General features: G+C 37.8%; 2 protein-coding genes across 3 annotated transcripts in view; both read right to left on the minus strand.

Moving 5' to 3' along the window:
• Window positions 1-3565: 3565 nt before the first annotated feature.
• On the minus strand, window positions 3566-13429 carry LOC108733917 (myrosinase 1-like). The gene is made up of 8 exons (XM_018465277.1): window positions 13321-13429; window positions 11655-11755; window positions 10449-11024; window positions 9951-10045; window positions 9398-9700; window positions 6994-7125; window positions 6215-6318; window positions 3566-3959 (listed from the first exon to the last, which is right to left on the minus strand). Exons 1-8 carry the CDS (start codon window positions 13365-13367, stop codon window positions 3686-3688), a joined length of 1632 nt encoding a protein of 543 aa, XP_018320779.1. The 5' UTR covers window positions 13368-13429; the 3' UTR covers window positions 3566-3685.
• Window positions 13430-18106: 4677 nt separating this feature from the next.
• LOC108733893 (myrosinase 1-like) overlaps window positions 18107-23927 on the minus strand; it is a 28626-nt gene continuing 22805 nt past the window's right edge. For both annotated transcript variants that reach the window (XM_025979825.1, XM_025979826.1), the window contains exons 6-8: window positions 19591-19722; window positions 19203-19306; window positions 18107-18397 (exon numbers count right to left, since the gene is read on the minus strand). In XM_025979825.1, coding sequence (XP_025835610.1) covers window positions 18145-18397; window positions 19203-19306; window positions 19591-19722 — 489 coding nt within the window. In that variant the 3' untranslated portion in view covers window positions 18107-18144. The remainder of the gene's footprint in view (window positions 18398-19202; window positions 19307-19590; window positions 19723-23927) is intronic.

Here is a 23927-nt window from a genome sequence, read left to right on the forward strand (position 1 = left end):
AGTGTCCGGAAATTCGTTATCAAGCCAAGTTTTTGCTTCAACTGTATTTTTTCCCTTCAAAAAGCAATATTTTATCAACACGCGAAATTCCTTTTTATCCATTTTTTTCACAATAACAAAAGTTGCTTCACTAAAAATGCTATAATTCACAAACTAATGATCCGACAGCCGTCAAATTTATAGACGCGTCTTTTGAAGGTTAGGACTAACTGAAAATCATATGGATTTAGTTCTGGTGCCGCCATTTATGTCAGGCCGGGGACTTTTCAATTGACCCTATATTTGAAATACAATGATTTTGGGATAAACCCCTAATGACACACCTATCATTAAAAGTCATTATACAAATATACAATAGAAAGGTACCTAAGATCTAATTGTTTGCAAAGTAAACAAAATAAAGTAAAAGTAACTTATTTAAATGACTAACAACCCCAATTATAAAATTACATTTAAAAGCTATAGCGAAACAATGGACATAGAACGTTGATACTCAACAGACACCTTCTCAGGCATGAAGATTACATTACTGTTCACAAATAGTTAAAGATGTGGGTTGTTCTAGTTTTGGGGAAATGCGAAGATTAGCTCAGAATAAGAAAGAATGGGGGTGCGTATCTAACCAGTCTTGGGACTAACGACCTTATAATGATGATGAACGGCCTGAAATAAAGGGGTTTTAGTTGTTTCACTAAAACAAAAAAAGGGTGCGGAACTTCCGCAACTGCCGAAGCGTAAGCAGAGGCCGGTTGCAACAACAAAATTGCATTGTACGCGGCTTATCTCAATTTTTATGAAGCTACGTACAAATTACTCATTTCCTGTTATAAAAACGTTATTTTTTGAATTGAAGCATTACTTAAGTCTATGAAAACAAAATCCAGGCTGGCTTTTTTCATTTCTGCATTCACATGGGCACTTATGTAACGCTGCAAAAATAAACTTGAACTATTTTAGGAATTTTCAACACCACTTGAAATGTAATTTTTCGGACGTAATATTTACGAGACAATACAATTGATAAAGGTTTTATCTTTTTCATCCACTATTCGTTAAAAATGACTTTGAAAATCGATAAATTTTCGAGCGTTTCAAGAGTGAAATCGCAAATACAAGTTTGATAATATGCCTACGTGTATAATAACCTAATAATAAGGTAAATTATTTTACCTTATTCACTTATAAAGTAACATAACATAACCGTTGTAATCTATTTCCATTTAACATAGAACAGATGTATCGTAGTATGTCTTGCCGGATCTATTTTGTATTGGTTGTTGTTCTTAGTTTTTATCCCAAACATTCTTTTTACATACCTACCATACAAAAGAAACTTTTTAACAAAAAAATTACACCTCCAAAAAAACTGAAAAGCAAAAAAAATTATAAACCTTTATTTAATTAACCTTATAACCAAGTTCTTCAACCAATGTAAGTAATTTTGAGTCGGCGCTAAACAATCAATAAACAAAGGTCACTAAATTACCTTAAATTTAAAGAAGTAACCATTGCATTGTTAATTTGATTAACTTACTGATCTTTGTTTATTGATTGTTTAGCGCCGACTCAAAATTGTTTAGGTAATACTTACATAAGTTTAAAAACTTAGTTATTAAGGTTAATAAAATAAAGGTTTATTATTTTTTGCTTTTCAGTTTTTTGGTCGTTTTAATTTTTTTGTTAAAAAGTTGTTATTTTATAATTTTTTGTGGCTATAATTTACTAATTATTACTACTACTATTACTATTATTTTCTTACTATAAATAATTTCCTACCTTTAGGGTTCGATTTTTTTTCCATGTTAATGGGATCTTCTTCGGGGTATATTCATTCCAATAGAAAAAGAATTATCAAAATCGGACTATTCTGTCAAAAGTTATGCGTGGTCACACATTCCAATCAGTGAGTGAACAACAATCAACAATCATTCTCTGTTTTCCTACCCTTAGGGTTGGAATTTTCTTCCAAATTTATATTGGACCAACTTCGGGGTATACCCATTCCAATAAAAACAAATTATCAAAATCAAACTATTCTCTCAGAAGTTGTGCGTGGTCATACATTACAACCAGTGAGTGAACAACAATCAACAATCATTCTCTGTTTTCCTACCCTTAGGGTTGGAATTTTCTCCTAAATTTATATGGGACCAACTTCGGGGTATACCCATTCCAATAAAAAAAGAATTATCAAAATCAAACTATTCTCTCAAAAGTTGTGCGTGGTCATTCATTACAATCAGTGAGTGAACAACAATCAACAATCATTCCCTGTTTTCCGATCCTTAGGGTTGGATTTTTTTGACAAATTTATATGGGACCAACTTCGGGGTATACCCTTTCCAATAAAAAAAGAATTATCAAAATCAAACTATTCTGTCAAAAGTTATACGTGGTCATACATTAAAATTAGTTAGTGAACAACAATCAACAATCATTCCCTGTTTTCCGATCCTTAGGGTTGGAATTTTTTAACAAATTTATATGGGACCAACTTCGGGGTATACCCATTCCAATAAAAACAAATTATCAAAATCAAACTATTCTCTCAGAAGTTGTGCGTGGTCATACATTACAATCAGTGAGTGAACAACAATCAACAATCATTCTCTGTTTTCCTACCCTTAGGGTTGGAATTTTCTTACAAATTTATATGGGACCAACTTCGGGGTATACCCATTCCAATAAAAACAAATTATCAAAATCAAACTATTCTCTCAGAAGTTGTGCGTGGTCATACATTACAATCAGTGAGTGAACAACAATCAACAATCATTCTCTGTTTTCCTACCCTTAGGGTTGGAATTTTTTTACAAATTTATATGGGACCAACTTCGGGGTATACCCACTCCAATAAAAAAAAGAATAATGAAAATCAAACTATTCTCTCAAAAGTTGTGCGTGGTCATACATTACAATCAGTGAGTGAACAACAATCAACAATCATTCTCTGTTTTCCTACCCTTAGGGTTGGAATTTTTTTACAAATTTATATGGGACCAACTTCGGGGTATACCCACTCCAATAAAAAAAAGAATAATGAAAATCAAACTATTCTCTCAAAAGTTGTGCGTGGTCATACATTACAATCAGTGAGTGAACAACAGTCAACAATCATTCCCTGTTTTCCTACCCTTAGGGTTGGAATTTTCTCCCAAATTTATATTGGACCAACTTCGGAGTACACCCTTTCCAATAAAAGAAGAATTATCAAAATCGGACTACTCTGTAGAAAGTTATGTGTGGTCATACATAAAAAAAAACTTGAAAACCTCCTCCTTTTTTTTGTCGGTTAAAAATCTGACTACATTGCAGGATTTAAATTCTCGCTCTCCGGTTGGTTGATATTCGCTGTAGTGGATGCGCTATCGTTTAATTACCAATTATATTGCGCAGATAAGTCAAGTTTGTCGTTTTGCATGTGAACACGTGGAAAAACGAATTGTCACAGAAATGAGTCCTAACTAGATCAATTTTCCACCCCCGTAAAACCTCTATAGTGTTAATTTCATCAAAATTGTTAAAGCTTCTTTGGACAATGGAATTACAAATAAACAAGCGAATATATGTATAAATATTGTTGGTATAATAGTATAATATATACGAATGTACACATTTGAATATAACAGCTAAATGAATATAAATATTACATTACATTGTTTGGACATTGTACCTACTGCAATATCTATAACAGTACAAGAGCTGATGTTAATAAGAATAAGAAAGACAAGGGCAGTGTTATAGTACGCAAGCTGCCTTTATTTGATTCATCAGTTGGAGGGGCCTGAGTAGTTGAACTACTAGAGCTTGGGGGTCTGGTGGTTGAATCGCTAGCAGTTGAACTGGTAGTAGTAACGACCCTTGTTGCAACAACTTGTTTGAAATATTCTCCAGACGTTTTTATCGTTCGGGGACGTGCGGGGTCTGACATATTGACGTAATGGAGTCCAAAACGATTCCTGAAATTCAAAATTTAACCTATGTTATATTAAAATTGCCTGGGCGCCATTAACGTAGTCTGTACAAAACGGTCTGATCAATATATTGAGGTTAGGAATGGTAGAGAGAGAAAACACTATTTGAAAACATTCACTTAATTTCTTGAATTTCTTAACAACTATCAACCTACAAGGTCACTTTCAGTAGAAGCGCCAGTGAAACGTTTCAAAAATTGTTTTCTACAAATATCAGCATGATCAACTTTTCCGTAAAAAAGCTCTACTTTGGCGGCAAACAAAACCCGGAGTTGATATGGTTCTTAAGGAAGTTCGGAAAACAGAGAAATAAAAAGAGGAAAGTAGGAGAAGCTCTCCCATCATAACCTTAACTCACTTCATAGTTCATAGTATTTATGCTTGGTGCATTTCCGTCACATAAAAAAGCACCACATTGGCGACGAATAAAACAATGACTTAATATTATTCTTCTGGCATGACAAGAGAGCATGGAAGGCAGAGAAAGAAAAAGAGGAGAGTACGAAAACATCTCCCAATATAACCTCAACTTACCTACTCCTTGGTTAATAGCATTTATGCTTGGTGCATATCTGTCAAAAAAAGGCACTACATTGGCGGCGAATCGAACCCCGACTTAATATGATTCTTTTGGCATGATAAGAAAGTATGAAAATCGGTGGGGGGGGGAAGAGAAGAGAAGGAGGTGCTCTGCCATTAAAACCTTAACTTACTTCTTAGTTCATAGTATTCATGGTTGGTGCATATCTTTCAAATGAAAAAGCACTACATTGGCCCTGACTTAATAAGATTCTTTTGGCATGATAAGACACTGTAGAAGGCACAGAAAGAAAACAAGGAGAGCACGAGAACATCTCCCAACATAACCTCAACTTATTCCTTGGTTCATAGCCTTTGTGCTTGGTGCATATCTGTCAAAAAGAGGCACTACATTGGCGGCGAATAGAACCCCGACTTAATGATTCTATTTGCATGATAAGAGTGTATGGAAAGTAGAGGAGGGAAAAAGAGAAGAGAAGGAGGAACTTTGCCATTAAAACCTTAACTTACTTCTGAGTTTATAGTGTTCATGGTTGGTGCATATCTTTCAAATGAAAAAGCACTACATTGGCCCCGACTTAATATGATTCTTTTGGCATGATAAGAGAGTACAGAAGGCACAGAAAGAAAACAAGGAGAGTACGAGAATCTCTCCCAACATAACCTCAACTTACTCCTTGGTTAATAGCATTTATGCTTGGTGCATATCTGTCAAAAAAAGGCACTACATTGGCGGCGAATCGAACCCCGACTTAATATGACTCTTTTGGCATAATAAGAAAGTATGAAAATTAGGGGGGGAAAGAGAAGAGAAGGAGGAACTTTGCCATTAAAACCTTAACTTACTTCTTGGTTCATAGCATTCATAGTTGGTGCATTTCCTTCAAATGAAAAAGCACTACATTGGCGCCGACTTAATATGATTCTTTTGGCATGATAAGAGAGTATAGAAGTCACAGAAAGATAAAGAGGAGAGTACGAGAACATCTCCTAACATAACCTCAACTTACTCCTTGGTTAATAGCATTTATACTTGGTGCATATGCCTCAAATAAAGAAACTTTATATTACCCCTCACCCTCACTTAATATGATTCATCTGGCAAGATAAAAGAGTGTGAAAAGCAGAGGGGGGAAAAGTGAAGGGAAGGACGAACTGTCCCATTAAAACCTTAACTTCTTCTTTGTTCATAGCATTGCATATTCGTCAAATAAAAAGCAGTACATTCGTGGCGAATAGAATATACACTTAATATGATTGTTTTGTCATGATAAAAGAGTATGGAAAGCAGAGGAAGAAAAAGACGAAAGTAGGAGATGCCCTCCCATCATAACCTTAACTTACTCCTTGATTCATTATATTTATGCTTGGTGCATGTCCGTCAAAAAAAGCAGAACATTGACTTAATATGATTGTTTTGTCATGATAAGAGAGTATCGGAAGCAGAGGAAGAAAAAGAGGAGAGTACGATAAGCTCTCCCACCACAACCTTAACATACTGCTTGTTTAATAGCATTTATTCTTAGCGCCGTTGATACATACACACAAGTGAATCTTATAATTCTTAACCTAACTTAATATAATATATTCTAAGTTATAAAAAAGAATAATGTTATACGAAAGATTTTTTTTTTATTTTTTCATTTGTATATTAAAATTCTTCCTGTTTAAAATACGTATAAGAGTAATACTTTACTTACACATAGCCGTCAAGCCATTCGAAATTATCCATCAAGCTCCAGGCTGTATAACCCTTTATATTTGCTCCTTCGCCTAAAGCATCAAGAACGGCGCTGAGGTACAGCTGTAATAAATAAATAAAGTCTATAAATTATACCAACGAAAATTTTTATTGAAGTGGTAAAAAACATGATTTTGTCGTGATTATTGCTTCACGAAAATGAAGTGCAGTTTTGTGGAACTGTAAATGCAAAAATTTGAGGTTCGAAAAGGTTTTATTGAGTATCAGGAATATATTAGCAATTTGAAACGTTTCTTAGAAGTACCGAGCGACATGGCCTAGAGGTTTAGACCATTGCTTAGCATTCGAGAGGACGCCGGTTCTATTCCGGGTCCGTCTGCCTCGGTCTAAGTTTTTCTACGGTTTTCTTGGATCACTTAGGCAAATACTGGGGCAGTAATATTCCACAGATGATAATCTTACATTCTCTTGTGTCTTAATTTGGCCAGTCTCGCTTTTCTCACGCGAACCACCACCCACCCATTCCCACGATTTCTCAAAGGAGGCTACAGAGGGTCTTCCACCCTACCTTCTGGCGAAGTCTGGAGGTGCTGTCCGCCCACCAGCATTACTGGCAGATGGGAATGAAACACCCAAAAGGGTTTTCTCTTAGAAATTGAGTCTGCACAATTTGTTGTGTCGAAAACATTGGTAGATTCGAATTGAATATTGAAATTTGACAATGTAACATTTATTTTCAAAATAACAGCATCTTAAATATATTGTTTCTTATTTTACCTGATAGTAATTAGTTCGTCGGGAATCATCAATTTCACCATAATCGGAATATCCGTTTTCGGTAACGTACATTGGGTAACCATATTCGTTATCGAGCCACATTAGCAAATTTCTAAATCCCCATGGTGCAACCTGAAAAAGGAGTTTTAGTTTAGTACTTCCTGGTATGTATGTAATACATGTAATAAGTAATTTAGTTATTTAGACGAGTAAGAAATATTCCATTGTTAATGATGTTACGTAATGGTAGGTACTTATGTTTTAGAATGCATAAGTACAATCTGATTATAGTAAAAAGATAATAAAAGACTTCGTGGTTTGAACAAGTTCACTGTTTAGTCCTGTCACTCTCTGTTGTCAACGCCTCACTCTCCATCAGAACAGAACAGAAGGCTGTTTCGGGGTAGACGGACAATCTAAATCAAAATATGCGGGGCTTGTGAGGGATTATGGAATTTAATTTAGTTTTACTTGTCAAGGTGTTGTAGTAGGTACTATTCGTTACGATTAAGATTGTTGGGTTCTTTGAAAATCCCGAAAGCTCTCGTGTGTGAAGGCTACTAATGTAGGAAAGTCTTTGTCCTCGAAACTTAGAAATTCTATTATCAAATGCTAGCTCTGCCCCATCTACATTTATACAGCTTCTTTGTCATTGGTGCACTTGAAACTAATCCTACTATAACCAAATCCATCCCCATGGTGCGGAATGCTTAACCCTTAACATTTTTCAGTACTAGAAAATACTACAAATGGCGCAGTAAACGCCATCTGTAGCACGATGCTACATTTTAGGATTACGTATAATACAGACCACTTCGAATTATTTTTTTCGATTAAGCTAACGTGCCTATCACGTTGAGGTTAGCTACGCCGGGATTCGTTTTCAGCAAGTAGATATCCACACAAGTTGACCTTGCTGGAGCATACGTAATCCTAAAATGTAGTATCGTACTACAGATGGCGCACTGTTAAGACAGCAGGTAAAAGTTGGTCTGTGTTCTGTCGGAGCTGTCTGCGACGCGCTGATGGGATCCAAAAAGATCGAAATCGCGATCCGCGTCTGGCGGTTTCGACAGAATACATACCACTTCGAATTATTTTATTTTTCAGTATGTTTATCTGGTCACTGGAGGGGGTGCCGGGGGATACCCCCCCTCTTTATCTGCTTCAGTTGGCTTTTTCAACATATATTATGAATTAGGAAATATGCAAAAAATGGACTTCCTTCATAATTTCGTATACAAACGACCGGTAGGTAAAACTGCTTGAGGAATTCGAAGAGCGTTCCTGTCATAGGACTATAAAACTAATATTGGCCCAGAGTTGAGTGGTCACTGAACTCCTTCAGGTGGCAGAGATTACTATAACAGTATCATTAAGAAGTCGAATTTCTGGTTAATATTTCGAGCCTAATTCGCCAAAGTAAGTCAGAAGTTAGAAGCATTTTATCGTATACCTAATATATCAATAGCGGCATGAGGGGATAATTCGTAAATCTGTTCTGGTACACAAAAACACCAAAATTTTTGTTTTAATTAAAACCAAGCGCATGGTAAAAACGGTATATTTACATGTATTTAAATATATAATATTAAACAACAAAAGGAATGGAAGATTTGAACATTGTAGACGCAATATACATTATTAATAAAACCAGAGAATCCCATATTTCAATTAGGCAACAGGAAGATGTAATGCAAACTCAATAGAAAGTGACAAAATTTTAGCTAGAAAAGTTACAATTAATCCACAACAACATTTTCAAAGACATCATCGAATTCTGGCAAAAATTGACGACTGTGAATCCAATGCAGCGAGTTTTGAAATAAATATGTTTTATAGAAAAGATTAGATTACTGTTCGCAAACAGTTAAGGATGTGGGATGTTTTACTTTTAAAGAAGTCCGAAGATTGTCTTCGGATACGGAAGGGTGGAAGTGCCTGTCCAACCAACCTTTTGATGATGATGAAGATAAAATTACAAACTTTTTAGAAGATGTATGCAAAATGGTTGTAATACGTTTGATTCTCATATCAAACATTCTCACAAACACAAACCCTTTAGGCAAAAAGAATATTAGAAGTGACCCATCTACATTTTGTCCAATTGTTTAAAACCAACTCGAATAATGCTGATCTATTAAACATTCTGGATAGGGTCATTACAATCAATAATTTTGTAATCATTAATTGGACTTTAATTAACACACTAAACACGTTTTGAATAATTCTGGAGATCTAACATTTGTAGGTCCAGACAAATATTTGTGTACACCACACGACCTATTGATAATTCTGGATTCTAATTTTCAGGCAGATGCCACTTTAATAATAATAATAATTTTATGTTCTGTGCATATTATAATTAGCACCTAAAAGTCAATATTTATTTATAAACACTTACCTTCAACCAGCTAGAAGCAGCGCCTTCCCAACTGGGGTCAAACCAAATAGATACACCTCTGTCCTTCTCCATTGATGGCTCTCCGATTTCGTCGTCATCACTGGGTGCTGCTAGATATGTCATATAGTGATTAACTCCTAAAAAGTCCGCTGTGCCATTAATATATTGTATCTCTTCTTCAGTAAGTTCTGGCAGACGTGAAAAAGGAAATCCTTCCAAAGCACTTCGATTTGCTACTGCCTGTTTTACGACTTCCGGATAATCGCCACCCTTTCCAAGAATCGCATGAGCATAAAGTCCCATCTAAAAGTAAGAAAGTATCATGTATAAATATGAAGATTGGAAAAACTTTGGCGGTTGTTGTAAAACAAACAAAATAGCTCAAAAACAAGGTTACCTCCTTCAGTCTCTAACCTTGTTACCGAAAAGTGCTTCGGACAACTACAGTGTCGTGTTTTGGCGTTGGGGTTTTGAGCTATTTTGTTTGTTCTAATACATGCAGAAAGCAACAATTTGAAGCAGAAATGACTTCAATATTAAATTGAAAACTTACATTGAATTGCCTTGCTCTCTCAGCGGCTGCAATGTCATCTGGTGATGTTGTATTTGGCTCATACCACTTTGATGAAACAACAATTCCAACGACACCTTATTGTTATAAATATTTAATTGTAAATATACAATAATCTTCAACTTATCATTTATAGTGATGATTTTTCTAAATTAAGATGACACAAGAATTACCTAATGGAAAGATAGAGAAAACAGGGGACCTCTTTATATCTCTGTCTCTTTTGATCGCGTGAAATAGAAATGAAATTTTGAGAAACACATTACATATGCATCATTTTTCCTAAAGCAGAACTGATGTTGATAGTTAAATTATCACGAAAAACCCTGAAGTGTTCCTCCGTTATCGAGGTCGAAACGTTAACATCTGGCAATGAAACGCAATTTTAATTGTACATTACCTACATAATATGTATTTTGACTATATGCTACGAATTTCTGATTGATGTATGTCTTCCATTTGTAATGAAAAAATTTTTACCTTGCTGTGTACTCCTGTATATTTCATCATACATATGATAGGCTCTTGCATGAGCTTTCAGCATAGTATCAGCGCAGAGATATTCTCCAATCCCCGGTTGTGCTACGTTGGCCGGGGCGTCCCTGGTGCTACCATAAGCGTTACAAATCGATTCTCCTTCATTAAACGTAATCCAATGTTTTACCCTATCTCCGAATTCCTCAAAAACAACTTGAGCATAGTCTGCGTAATAGTCGACCATGATCGGGTTTGTCCAACCTCCCAAATTTTGCAATTCGCTTGGTAAATCCCAATGGTAGATGGTGACCATTGGAATTATGTTGGCAGCTAGGAGGGCATTAATGAGATTGTTGTAATATTGTCGACCCGTCTCACTGATAACGTTGGAATACGAATTGGGTAGTAAACGGGTCCACGAGATAGAAAAACGGTAAAAATCAACACCTAAATTTCTCAAAAGTGCTATATCATCATCCATGCGATGATAGGAATCGCAGGCTACATCTCCGTTGCTTCCATCAATAATTAACTCGGGATAGTTGTGAGTAAGTTGGTCCCAAATGTTTTCACTCTTGTCTAAAAAAAGTAAGTAATCTATGAAACTTCAATTGTCTTAAAAAAAAAAAAAAACGAAGGGCATAACAAAAAAGTCGTAGTTCTTTTTTACGTTAGTACGTACAAAAGCAGATTGACGATTGTCAACAAATTAATTTCAGAAGTCTTTTAGATATAACTCATTAAAATCGATGCTCCAAAGGTTTAATAATCTTATTTATTTACAATGTTTTCATAGATATCGATTTACTTCTTTAATGGTTATTTACTTTTATAAAATTAATATTGTTCATAAAATTTTATGATTAACATGATTAATGCAATCATATAAAATAAACGAAACCAATCATCAGAATGTACGATGATTATCTTTCATGTTTATCAGTTTCAATTAACAGCAGTAGTAAAAGTGAGTGAGTCAGTATAGAAAAACAGGAAAGACTCGAGAGAATGTGCGCATATTTTGCATTTCAAGATGGCATAGATAATTAGTAAATTGTTCGAAATATGTTGAGTAATTGCAATAATCGATTGATCAACTATTTATCATTTGAAAGATACCATCTCTAGATTTATACATACGTATAGCGGTACAGTACCTATGTAAACTCTAGATAATTTTAAGATATTTTTGTTTGGATATTAACCTACCGCTTTCATTCCATGCTCCTTCAACTTGATACGAAGAAGTCCCTACACCAAATAAAAAGTCATCAGGAAACGAATTTGTGTTAAGTTGTTGTGCAAGAGTTCTAGAAGAGAGAGAAAAGGCATTTTATTAATTGAAACTTGATGGATGCTCGTTGTTATAATAGATGAAAATGAATGAAATTTAATCTAAAGTCATGTTTCGTTATTCTCTTTTCAATTTTTCTTTGAATAAAATTACTTCTTTTGCACACGATTATCTATTGCACAGTCCGGCAAAAAACCGGAGTTATTTATGCATATGGTACCAGCCAATGATCAATCTAATGTAGGCAAACAATACAACTTATTCAATGTGGCGTTGCGATGTCGTATTTTCGAGTGTGATATTACCAGGGTCGGACTGGCCCTTGGTTGTACATTCAAATATGTTTTTTTTTAATGGTGGACTATCGGACCACCAAACAGTTACTTAATTTCCTTGTTTTATAATATAGCCATATTACTTGCTACAAATTTTATTTTGTTGGGCGGCTGGTCAGTGAAGGAGGGCTACATACGTGATTGGTACTGGTCGGGCCACGCTTACTGCACCACCTGATGCCAGGTGTCAGGTAGTACTTATTAGGATATGGAATTGTGCTGTAGCGTACAAGTGTCGTGATGGCTGTCTACTGTGGTCAGTCGATGGGTCTTTAATTATAACGTAAAATTCCTCTACACTACTAGAGTGCATCCAATATACCCTCTTTGTTTTCGTCTTTCCTTCTGAAGTAGACGATCCCACTGGTACAGAATCGAGAAGCCACATCATAACAACTTGTTTCCGTTTCCTATTCAAAAGCTTATTCTCTTCTACAGAGACTACTGGATACCGGAAGCATTCATCCGGCATGTATGTATGTAACTAAGAACTATTTGAACAGGAAATAAGCGGTCGGCGGATACCAAGCGGCATGGCCTAAAGGTTTAGACCATTGTTTGGCATTCGGGAGGACGCCGGTTAGATTCCGGGTGCGTCTGCCTTGGTCCAAGTTTTTCTGTGGTTTCCTTGAATCAGTTACGCAAATGCTGGAGCAGTAACATTCCACAGACAGTCTTTCATTCACTTCTGTTTTCATTTCGTCCGTCTTATCTTTATCACCCGAACCACCACCCACACATTCCTACGATTCCTGAAAGGAAGCTGAAGAAGGCCTTCCGCCCTACCTTCCGGCATAGTTCGGAGGGACTGCCCGCTCATCAGCATTATGGCTGGTGGGAATGAAACATCCAAAAGTTTTTTTTTTTTTGGTCGGCGGAGTCACTAGTGGTCAACTGACTATAACAAATAGATCACACCGAAGCTACCGATAATATAAATATAAAATTTTTTTGCATAAGTTTTTTCCCAAATTGAGTCTACGGATCGACTTCATTTCAATCAATTGACGTGCTTCGTCGCAAATAAGACGTGTCGTATATTTTTATTTAACAAGTTGATGATATTTGTGACGAGCTTATTGAGCATTATGAAATACCAGAATCAGAAGATGAATGCAAGTCTAAAGGCACTTTTCTTGAAAAGTGAAAATAATAATCTTAATGAATATTCATAAAATAAAAAGTTAAATTAACAACTCAACTATGTTGTAACCTCTAAAAATATGTAATAAGAAAATGAACTTACAACTTTAATATTGTTACTAACAACACAATAACTTCCACCGCTTCCATTTTGTAACACTGGCAACTCCCTAATAGTTTTATTAAAACTGCTTGGAATTTATATAAACCAACAGGTTGTTAACTATAAAAGGAAGCGATAAAGAATTTTTACCACACTTCGAAAAAGTTATTATCTTCGTTCGTTGTTTATTTATTGCATAATGGCAATTGACAGTTTCGATAAGATCAGCCCTACGATAAGTTTTATTGCTGATATTATCGTTAGTGGAAGAGTATGCTTTGCATGACACCCGCCTTTTGTATTTTCATTTGTTTAGTAATTGTTATTATACTTGCGGCTTCCTTATTGACGAAAGCATCTGGTAGCTCTCATTATTAACTATGAACCTTACTATTATATTACTAGTGTTGATTTGAATCCGTAACAGAACACTCATTCCATGCCGTGCTCGTACATTTGCCCACAACTATTTAGGGTGCGTATACACTATCCGCGCGAATACGTAGACACGCATTTGTGCGTAAACATGTCAGTGTAATCCAGAGGTTTACAGTTTACAAATTCGGCAGGACACTCATTTATTCTGGCAAGCCTTCTGTGATTTAAGTATTGATAGGGTTTTCTTGGGTCAATGCTGGGCAGTTTCGTTTTACAGATAATATTTTATTTTCCTCCTGTTCTTATTTCGTCTCATTCAATATATTACTCTAACTACCATGTGCTCATTCTTACATTCTTAGAAAGAGTTTGAAAAGGACCCTCTACCTTATGCTCCAGCTTTGTGCTAGAATGCAATTAAAAGAAACTATCCAGCTGTCAGTATTAATTAGTAGTTAGTGGAACCGAATTCAACAAAACGACTTTTCTTGCTTGAAAGGTCGTTTAAAAATTTTCTGTTATTAAATAGAAGTTTTTCGTCCAAGAAACCTATAGTACATTACATATCGAGGGAAAAAACAGGGTTTTTTCAGACTGCATGTGAATTGTGTGGCAAACATACAGTCTGAGATAACCCTGTTTCTTCCCGAGGTATGTATACTATTTTTTGTCATGTTTGTGCGGAAAGCTCGTCATTAAGTTGATAGTTGGCGAAATAAGAGTAAATGATTTAGAGGTTAGAAAGACATTGTCATTGAACAAATGATTTCTGCGCATGCCCATAAACTTCAGCGCATGCGCTCAAAAGACTAATTTCATTGCTTCCCGACTAAAACACTGGTGAAAAGAGGCCATTTCTTCCCTATATATAATACAAGTGGTATTGTATTTATATTATTACACAGAAAGCATTCATTTTTGTTCGTCTAGTGTGTACCCACCTTTAGGAAAAATAAAGCGCAAGCGATTCGCCTTACAGAAATCTATAGGATCCAGCAGTACGAAAATTAGCGCTACATATAAATTATCTGATTTTTTATGGAAATTAAAACGTATTCACAGTAGGAAAATTCTAACTATCCCAGGAGAATGTAATCAATTTTAATGAAATCAATCACTAAATGGTGAATCGGAAACGTAAACAACATTTTAAAAAAACTGAAGATGCATGTCACGGCTGTTGTGATTGTATTTACACAAGTGTTGTTTTTAATGGTAATATTATACTGATAACTGATTACAATATAATAGTATTACACAACAATTTTTGAATTGGCACTTCGTTTACCATTCATTATATTATTGAGGTCATTAAGTAGTTGATTCAGTTAATTTATTACCAAGTATCGTCTTTTACAACGTTAAAATAGTAACAATGACTATAATTCACACCTTAATTTTAGTTAAATTGCCTACATGCATATATAGCACTAAATACTCGATTAAGTCAAAATATGGCGTAACGATTGTTGTAGTTTTTGCTTATAAACAAAATAAATAAATTTATCAATAGGATTTCAAAGGTTTGTTCCCGATTTTATCAGATCAGAAGGTTGCGTATTTATATCGCGTAGGGGTCACCAATGTAGCGTATAGGGTGATTTATGACGTGGTGCAGGTATTAGTGTCGGTGCACACTTGCGACAGTTTGCCGCCGCGGGTCCGCAGCGGCACCGCAAAGTTTGCTGCACACTTGTTGGTATTTTTGCGGTTTTGTTGCGGCGCCGCAAAAGTAATAAAAATATATATGTAATACAGTGTCATTCGTTTTTAAAGAAAATCAGTCAGTGCGACAAGTTGAATAGTGCAAAATGGAAGTTTTTATTAATGATAGGCGTGCAGTTTTTACGTATTTGGTGTACAAATGCGTTATTGATCGAAAAAAAACGAGACGATTTTGGGTAGACCCATATACCGATTTACGGCTTACGAGGGGCACATTTCTAACGTCGTTTTCGTATTTAAGGGAGAATCCTGACTAATTTTTGTGTGTGTTGCTTCATCTGATGAATTAACAGCAAAAGTTTCTGATAGGATAAGATCGCAAAAGATACCAGATTAAGAGTCTCCATAATCCCACTAGTAATGTTTTCTCCTTGTCATCCAGCTCCAAAAATCCATCAGAAAACATTTCACAGATTATAATCCATGCAGACCTGTTTTTGACTCTTTCATGGTATAGGTATATTTCTGAGGAAATATCCCATATCTCTGGGAACCAACCCCTTTACTGCATCAATGAATAACTCTATATCGAAATCTTCAGAAGTTCTAGTAGCAGCCATCCTTTTTTGCGTCAATTTGCCGCAAGTGTGTACCAACCGATATACAAACGAGTACTACAAAACCGCAATAGCGGCAGCGGTGCCGCCACGGTTCCGTAGGTTCAAAACGGTCGCCATTTGGACGCGCGGCCCCGCGGCGGCGCGCAGATGAATGTGCATTAACCCATTTACTTGTTAGTACTTTAAGCCGCAATTGCGGTGCCGCAGCGGCGATTGCCGCAAGTGTGCACCGGCGCTTAGAGGCTTGGGATATACGCAGATATCAGCACGTGCAACTATGTCCGTAAAGAAAAGGCGACGTTGTGTTGGGCGGAGACTACTCGTCGCCGCTTGTGACCTCCGTTGCAGTTTTCCGACCGCATTAAACATGGAGGGTTGCACTTGAGAGGTTTGTCTTTGAATCTCCGATGATAATAACACTGACTGTTTATGCGAACGCGACCGTGATCGCGAGGGTCTTGACATCCGTCATCTAACGTAGTTGAGGTTCATTTTGAGGGAGTTGCATTGGTTGTAGTGTGTCAGTGGACCGAGTCAATGATACTGTCAGCATCTTCTGCAACGTCATTCAGGTTCTTTTCCTTCATTGCTGAAAAGATCGGCTGGATGTGGGTTGGAAGGCGACCAGATCATATGGTTCGTAGAAGGCTATCGGTGATGGTGGCACCGCCTAAACTACGAAGATGTAGATGAAGCTTAAGAAGTGAGAGTGCTTCCTGTTCGAATAGTTGCTTGGTGCGTGCATGTTGAGAAACACCAAATCGTCGAGTGAACTCTGCTTTGATGTGTTTTATGGATCTTTCTCCGGAGGGTTGACGATGGCGTCACGTACTTTTGCGGCATGTCGGGGATCAAGATTACCAAGTACATACCCAAATTTGGTAGCTTCCGAAGTGATCGCAGAGGGATCGAACCATAACTCCGAGTCGGGTGGAACAAACGGTGGCAGTTTGACTACCAGGCTGTTCACGGATGCCGGGGCAGTTAGTAGAGTAAGTTGTCATGTTAATGTGGTGAGGCAGGAGACGACGATATTACGATTATAGAACCCAGAGACAGTTTGTGGTTCATAGGACGGTGCTGTAACTTATTTCTTCATTGGATGGCGCAGCATCACGTCGGAATCACCAATGTAGCGTATGCAACGCTAACAAATAAAGGTGCAGACTCTTTTTAACAGTCTTTTGTATGTCACATTTTCGTTAATTCATAAACACTGATAATAAAATAGAGAAAAATACACAGAAACTTTGTTCTTGCAATTTTGATCAAATTTTCTTCTAACATTCCATACCTTTTTGCGTGCACTATCTTTGTGAAATCATAGATTTCGTCTTCTACAGAGACGGTATGGTCCTGACCCTTAGATAAGCATCATGCTACATCAACAACTATTGTACAATGACATACTGACTTACTCCAATAAGGTTATTGAACTGCACATTGAGTAAATATAAAGTTAAAACATTAGAAGAACAAATAATTGACACAGGATGGCTGTAATATAAAAATCAAACAACAGGTACATGCACACGCTCTAAGCCTTTGAGCTATGAAGAAAATGATATATCTGTGGTGAAACTATACTTCGTTTACTTTCTCTGTCTTTGATGCACGCTGGCAAATTCGTAGGTAGGGAGAAAAAAGCTCATTATACTCTCGACTCTTGTTCATTAAACATACTTTTCCATACAGTACCTGCCAAAAGTTTTATTCCAACATGAATAGTAGCGCGAGTCGAAAACAAGCGTTAAACGTTTAATGAGCTCTCAATACGTCTTCAAATATAAACAAACATCTCATTAATATTTCCAATAGTAATTGGTACAAATAGTAGCACGTTTTAGTCGATAAAATGGTCAATTTTTCAGTGCAGTACTGTACGTATTATGCGCTCCTCAACGGTTGAGAGTTTGACCGAGAGTCGTCTACTTTCTTTTCTCGCCTAGTGCTGTTCTTTTCTATTTTCCGCAGGTTATACTGAAGGTCACGTCGGTGTGTCGAAGTGTACCAATCATATTGCGCAGGTAAGTTAGTATTCTGCATCTTCAAAAACGTGATTATAAATAAATAAAGGAATATATAAATATTGCTCGATAATAGTTCAGTAAAGCACAGCTAGGTAAATATAAATGTTATATTAGACAGTTTGCTCATTGTACTACAATATCCATGGCACTACAGGAGCGGATACTAATAAGAGTAAGAAAGACAAAGGCGGTATTATAATACGCAAGCTGCCTCCATTCGATTCACCATATGTAGGGGCCTGAGTAGTTGAACCACCATTGGTTGAAACAGTTGCACTGGTAGTAGTAACGACCCTTGTTGCAATAACTTGTTTGAAATATTCTCCAGATGATTTTATCGTTCGGGGGTCGGACACGTTCACGTAATAGAGTCCGAAACGATTCCTGAAATGTCAAACTCGATAAGTTCATAATACATTAGAATGTAATGTATTATTATTTAAAGAATTCGTGTGCGTCATCAACATGGTCTAAACGAAACAATTTGGTCGATACTGCCTGAGGAGTAGATAGATAAAACATTTTTTGAAAACATTCATAATAATTTTCAACCTACAAGGCTATCTTCAGAAGAAGGGCCGAAAAAAACGTTCTCTACAAGCATCAGCATCATGAAACTTTCATATGATAAAAGCTGACCGTTTCATCATGTTTCCAAGAGCAGCAGATAGACGGGTACACAATCGTTACTCGAAATATTGAAAGCTGACTGTTTAACTAACTAACACTGGGAATGTACCGAGCGTCATGGTCTAGAGGTTTAGACCATTGCTTAGCATTGGGAAGGACGCCGGGTCGATTCCGGGTGCGTCTGCCTTGGTCCAAATTTTTCTTGGATCACTTAGGCAAATGCTGGGACAGTAACATTCCACAGATAATCTTTCATTCTAGTCTGTCTTGATTTCGTTCATCTCATCTTTCTCACCCGAACCACCACCTACCCTTTCCCACGGGAGGCTGAAAAGGGCCTTCCGCCCAACCTTCCGGCACAGTCCGGAGAGTCTGCCCGCTCACCAGCATTACTGGCTGGTGGAAATAAAACACCCAAAAGTTTATTTTTGTTTTTTTAGAATGTGCATAATTGATAATCGCGATAATGGTATTTTTAAATAACCAAACATATTTTTTTTTAAATATTCGTATTAAAATCCTGCCTGTGTAAAATACCTAATGGGAAAGCTGTACTTACACGAAACCGTCAAGCCATTCGAAATTATCCATCAAACTCCACGCTGTATAACCTCTTATATTTGCTCCGTTACTTAAAGCATCAAGGACAGCGCTCAGATACAACTGTAATAAATAAATAAATAAATAAATAAATTTTATAATTCGTATAAACAAAAAGCTTTAATAAACTCGTACAAAATAGATTTCCACCAAAATGGTTTCGGTTTAAATTGTAATTGCAAATTTTTGAGGCTTGAAAAGATTCTATTCATTTGCAATCGGAATGTTTCTTAGAAGTTGAACCTGCACAATTTATTGTATCGAAAGCATTGGCGAATTAACTATTGATATTGAACAAAGTATAATTTATTTTCAAAATAATGGGGTATCTTAAATATATTATTTACCTGATAATAATTAGTTCGTCGGGAATCGTCAATTTCGCCATAATCGGAATATCCGTTTTCGGTAACGTACATTGGGTAACCATATTCGTTATTGAGCGTCATTAGCAAATTACTAAATCCCCATGGTACAACCTGAAAAAGAGTTTTAACACATCGTAATATGTATGCAATACATGTAATATGTAATTCAGTTTTTTACACGAGTCGGAAATGAGGTTATTTAATGATAGGTACCTGTTTAGGTTTTGGAATGCATAGGTACAATGATTATAGGAAAAAGGTAAAAGTCTTTATAAATAGAAAATCTACTATTCGGCCTTGTATTTGTACTCCATTACTGTATCTGTCATGAACGATTCACTCCCTGTCAGAACTTTCGAGCTGTTACAGCGTAGAACTCCCCAGGATTGTCCCGGTAAGGGATTCAGGGCCCATAAGCACGTTATGAAGAACCTAAAAACTTCCGAGTATCTGTAGGCAAAGTGCAAGTGGGATGTAACCTATGGACACGTGCAAAGGATCGCAAGCACCCATCTGGCGTGACAAGCCACAAAAACACTACGGGGACGGTACAGGGCAGGTGGCATTCGGACGCCTTGTAGGCCCTGCACAAACGCGGGAAGGTGATGCGGGGAAAGAGCCGCCCCTCCATCTAAATGTCGAAAGTGAGGCTTTCTGCACCCTTGTCAAAGTAAAGGCGAAAAGCATTGTAGATCGGGCTAGTCAAGAAGCTGAAAGGTGCTCCAAGATAGCGCGCACACAGCAAAACGGTTCACCCAGCGTGGGTGGAGTCGATGGTTACCGAAGTGCCTATACCGATTACTTCGGTATCGGGGGGTTCCCAGAAGTATACCTTCAGCTCCTCCGGTGCCAATTGGCTTCCTACTTAAAAGGGCACTTGGATGATAGCCCGCATGCTCCGTTAGAGGGTTATGCAGTGGGGTGTCCTGTTCTTTGCGTTGTCCCCGAACCTGGGGATTACTCGCCTCGTTAATCCTCAGGCACCTTGGCGGTTTCCTGGGACCAATCCGTCCCGACAGAGGAAAACCCCCAAGGTGCAGCTGTGCCGGTTTGGCGTATGGGTAAGCTTTATCAAAACCGGTGCCACTCTTAAATCACCATTAGACGGGTAGCCTAGATCAAAATATGCGGGACTTGTGAGGGATTATGGAGTTTACTTTAGGTGTGGTTGTCAGTGTAGTACAATTTATGGTCTGTGAGCAGAAGTATGTATGTGTTGCATAGGTACCTTTCGTCACGATTTAGGTTGTCAAGTTCTTTGGTGTAGAGGTTGGTTGTGCGGAGTCTTCGTGCTAGAAAAATAGATTTGTTTGTTGATTTCCGTTTGAAGCTCCGCTAATATAGCATTAGTGAGAAAGTAGAACGTGATACGTTAACCACAGTGTAAATTACTTCCGAAACTACGAAACTACGTCATGTTTGTCGGTGGCGCGAGACCTATGCTTCAAAGTATGTGTGTATACGGCAATACACGTCAAACATTAAAAATTTATTAGTCGTTATCGTACAATGTCACTATTATGTATGTAACAAACCAAACAGTCGAATGTAGACTTAGGACCCGTCCAATTTTTTCCAATTGTTTAATACTAAGTCGAATACCTCAGAACTGCCGATCGGCATGTCCTAGAGGTTTAGACCATTGCGTAGCATTCGGAAGGACGCCGGTTCGATTCTGGGTCTGTCTGCCTTGGTCCAAGCTTTTCTGTGGTTTCCTTGGAACACCTAGGCAAATGCGGAGGCAGTAATATTCCACAGATAATCTTTCTTTCCCTTCTGTCATCATTTCGTCCGTCTCATCTTTCTCACCCGATCCACCACCCACCCATTCCCACGATTCCTGAAAGCGGGCTGATGAGGGCCTTCCGCCCTACCTTCCGGCGTAGTCAGGAGGGACTGCCCGCATTGCTGGCTGGTGGGAATGAAACACCCAAAAATTTAGAAAGTTTTGCCGATCATTCATTTACATTCTCTAGCGATGAACCCCCTTCCAATGTCTTGGATGCGCGCTGACAAAATCGTAGGTAGGGAGAAAAAAGCTCATTATACTCTCGACTGTTGTTCATTAAACATACTTTTCCATACAGTACCTGCCAAAAGTTTTATTCCAACATGAATAGTAGCGCGAGTCGAAAACAAGCGTTAAACGTTTAATGAGCTCTCAATACGTCTTCAAATATAAACAAACATCTCATTAATATTTCCAATAGTAATTGGTACAAATAGTAGCACGTTTTAGTCGATAAAATGGTCAATTTTTCAGTGCAGTACTGTACGTATTATGCGCTCCTCAACGGTTGAGAGTTTGACCGAGAGTCGTCTACTTTCTTTTCTCGCCTAGTGCTGTTCTTTTCTATTTTCCGCAGGTTATACTGAAGGTCACGTCGGTGTGTCGAAGTGTACCAATCATATTGCGCAGGTAAGTTAGTATTCTGCATCTTCAAAAACGTGATTATAAATAAATAAAGGAATATATAAATATTGCTCGATAATAGTTCAGTAAAGCACAGCTAGGTAAATATAAATGTTATATTAGACAGTTTGCTCATTGTACTACAATATCCATGGCACTACAGGAGCGGATACTAATAAGAGTAAGAAAGACAAAGGCGGTATTATAATACGCAAGCTGCCTCCATTCGATTCACCATATGTAGGGGCCTGAGTAGTTGAACCACCATTGGTTGAAACAGTTGCNAGTCGGAAATGAGGTTATTTAATGATAGGTACCTGTTTAGGTTTTGGAATGCATAGGTACAATGATTATAGGAAAAAGGTAAAAGTCTTTATAAATAGAAAATCTACTATTCGGCCTTGTATTTGTACTCCATTACTGTATCTGTCATGATCGATTCACTCCCTGTCAGAACTTTCGAGCTGTTACAGCGTAGAACTCCCCAGGATTGTCCCGGTAAGGGATTCAGTACCCATAAGCACGTTATAAAGAACCTAAAAACTTCCGAGCATCTGTAGGCAAAGTGCAAGTGGGAAGTAACCTATGGACACGTGCAAAGGGGCGCAAGCACCCATCTGATGTGATAAGCCACAAAAGCACTGTGGGGGCGTTACAGGGCAGGTGGCTTTCGGACGCCTTGTAGGCCCAGCACAAACGCGGGAAGGTGATGTGGGGAAAGAGCCGCCCCTCCATCTAAATGTCGAAAGTGAGGCTTTCTGCACCCTTGTCAAAGTAAAGGCGAAAAGCATTGTAGATCGGGCCAGTCAAGAAGCTGAAAGGTGTTCTAAGATAGCGTGCACACAGCAAAACGGTTCACCCAGCGTAAGAGGACTTGATGGTGACCGAAGTGCCTATGCCGATTACTTCGGTATCGGGGGGTTCCCAGAAGTATACCTTCAGCTCCTCCGCTGCTAATTGGCTTCCTACTTAAAAGGGCACTTGGATGATAGCCCGCATGCTCCGTTAGAGGGTTATGCAGTGGGGTGCCCTGTTCTTTGCGTTGTCCCCGCGTTGAACGCTTTAGAGTTTAGATAGGCCCGAACCTGGGGATTACTTGCCTCGTTAATCCTCAGGCATCTTGGCGGTTTCCTGGGACCAATCCGTCCCGACAGAGGAAAAACCCCAAGGTGCAGCTGTGCAGGCAAATGCGGATGCAGTAATATTCCACAGATAATCTTTCTTTCCCTTCCGTCATCATTTCGTCCGTCTCATCTTTCTCACCCGATCCACCACCCACCCATTCCCACGATTCCTGAAAGCAGGCTGAAGAGGGCCTTCCGCCCTACCTTCCAGCGTAGTCAGGAGGGACTGCCCGCATTGCTGGCTGGTGGGAATGAAACACCCAAAAATTTAGAAAGTTTTGCCGATCATTCATTTACATTCTTTAGCGGTGAACCCCCTTCCAATGTTTTGGATGCGCGCTGACAAAATCATAGGTAGGGAGAAAAAAGCTCATTATACTCTCGACTCTTGTTCATTAGACATACTTTTTCATACAGTACCTGCCAAAAGTTTTGTTCAATCATGAATAGTAGTGCGAGTCGAAAACAAGCGTTAAACCCTATAATATGTCTTCAAATATAAATAAACATTTTGTTGATATTTTCAGTAGTAAATGGTAGCAAAAACAGCACATTGGAGCAATGCAATTGTAGTAGATAAAATGGTCAATTTTTCCGTGCAGTACTGTACGTATTATACGCTCCTCATCGGTTAAGAGTTTGGCCGAGAGCTGTCTTCTTTCTTTTCTGGCTTAGTGCTGTTCTTTTCTGTTTTGCGCCGGTCAAACTGAAGGTCACATCGCTACAGAAACTAAACGAGGTATACAGCGATAACATTCTGGAAAGTAGTCCTGAGAAAA

Source organism: Agrilus planipennis, unplaced genomic scaffold (assembly GCF_000699045.2).
Source record: "Agrilus planipennis isolate EAB-ADULT unplaced genomic scaffold, Apla_2.0 scaffold11, whole genome shotgun sequence".
NCBI classification, from domain to species: Eukaryota; Metazoa; Arthropoda; class Insecta; order Coleoptera; family Buprestidae; genus Agrilus; species Agrilus planipennis.

What these genes read in the sequence shown, in the direction of transcription:
- LOC108733917 (XM_018465277.1), bottom strand. Translation starts at nt 13,367, where the DNA reads ATGGAAGCGGTGGAAGTTATTGTGTTGTTAGTAACAATATTAAAGTT. An exon ending in TTAGTAACAATATTAAAGTT is followed by an intron (nt 11,756 to 13,320) that starts GTAAGTTCATTT and finishes TCTCTCTTCTAG; the next exon opens with AACTCTTGCACAACAACTTA. An exon ending in AGAGAGCAAGGCAATTCAAT is followed by an intron (nt 9,701 to 9,950) that starts GTAAGTTTTCAA and finishes TCTTACTTTTAG; the next exon opens with ATGGGACTTTATGCTCATGC.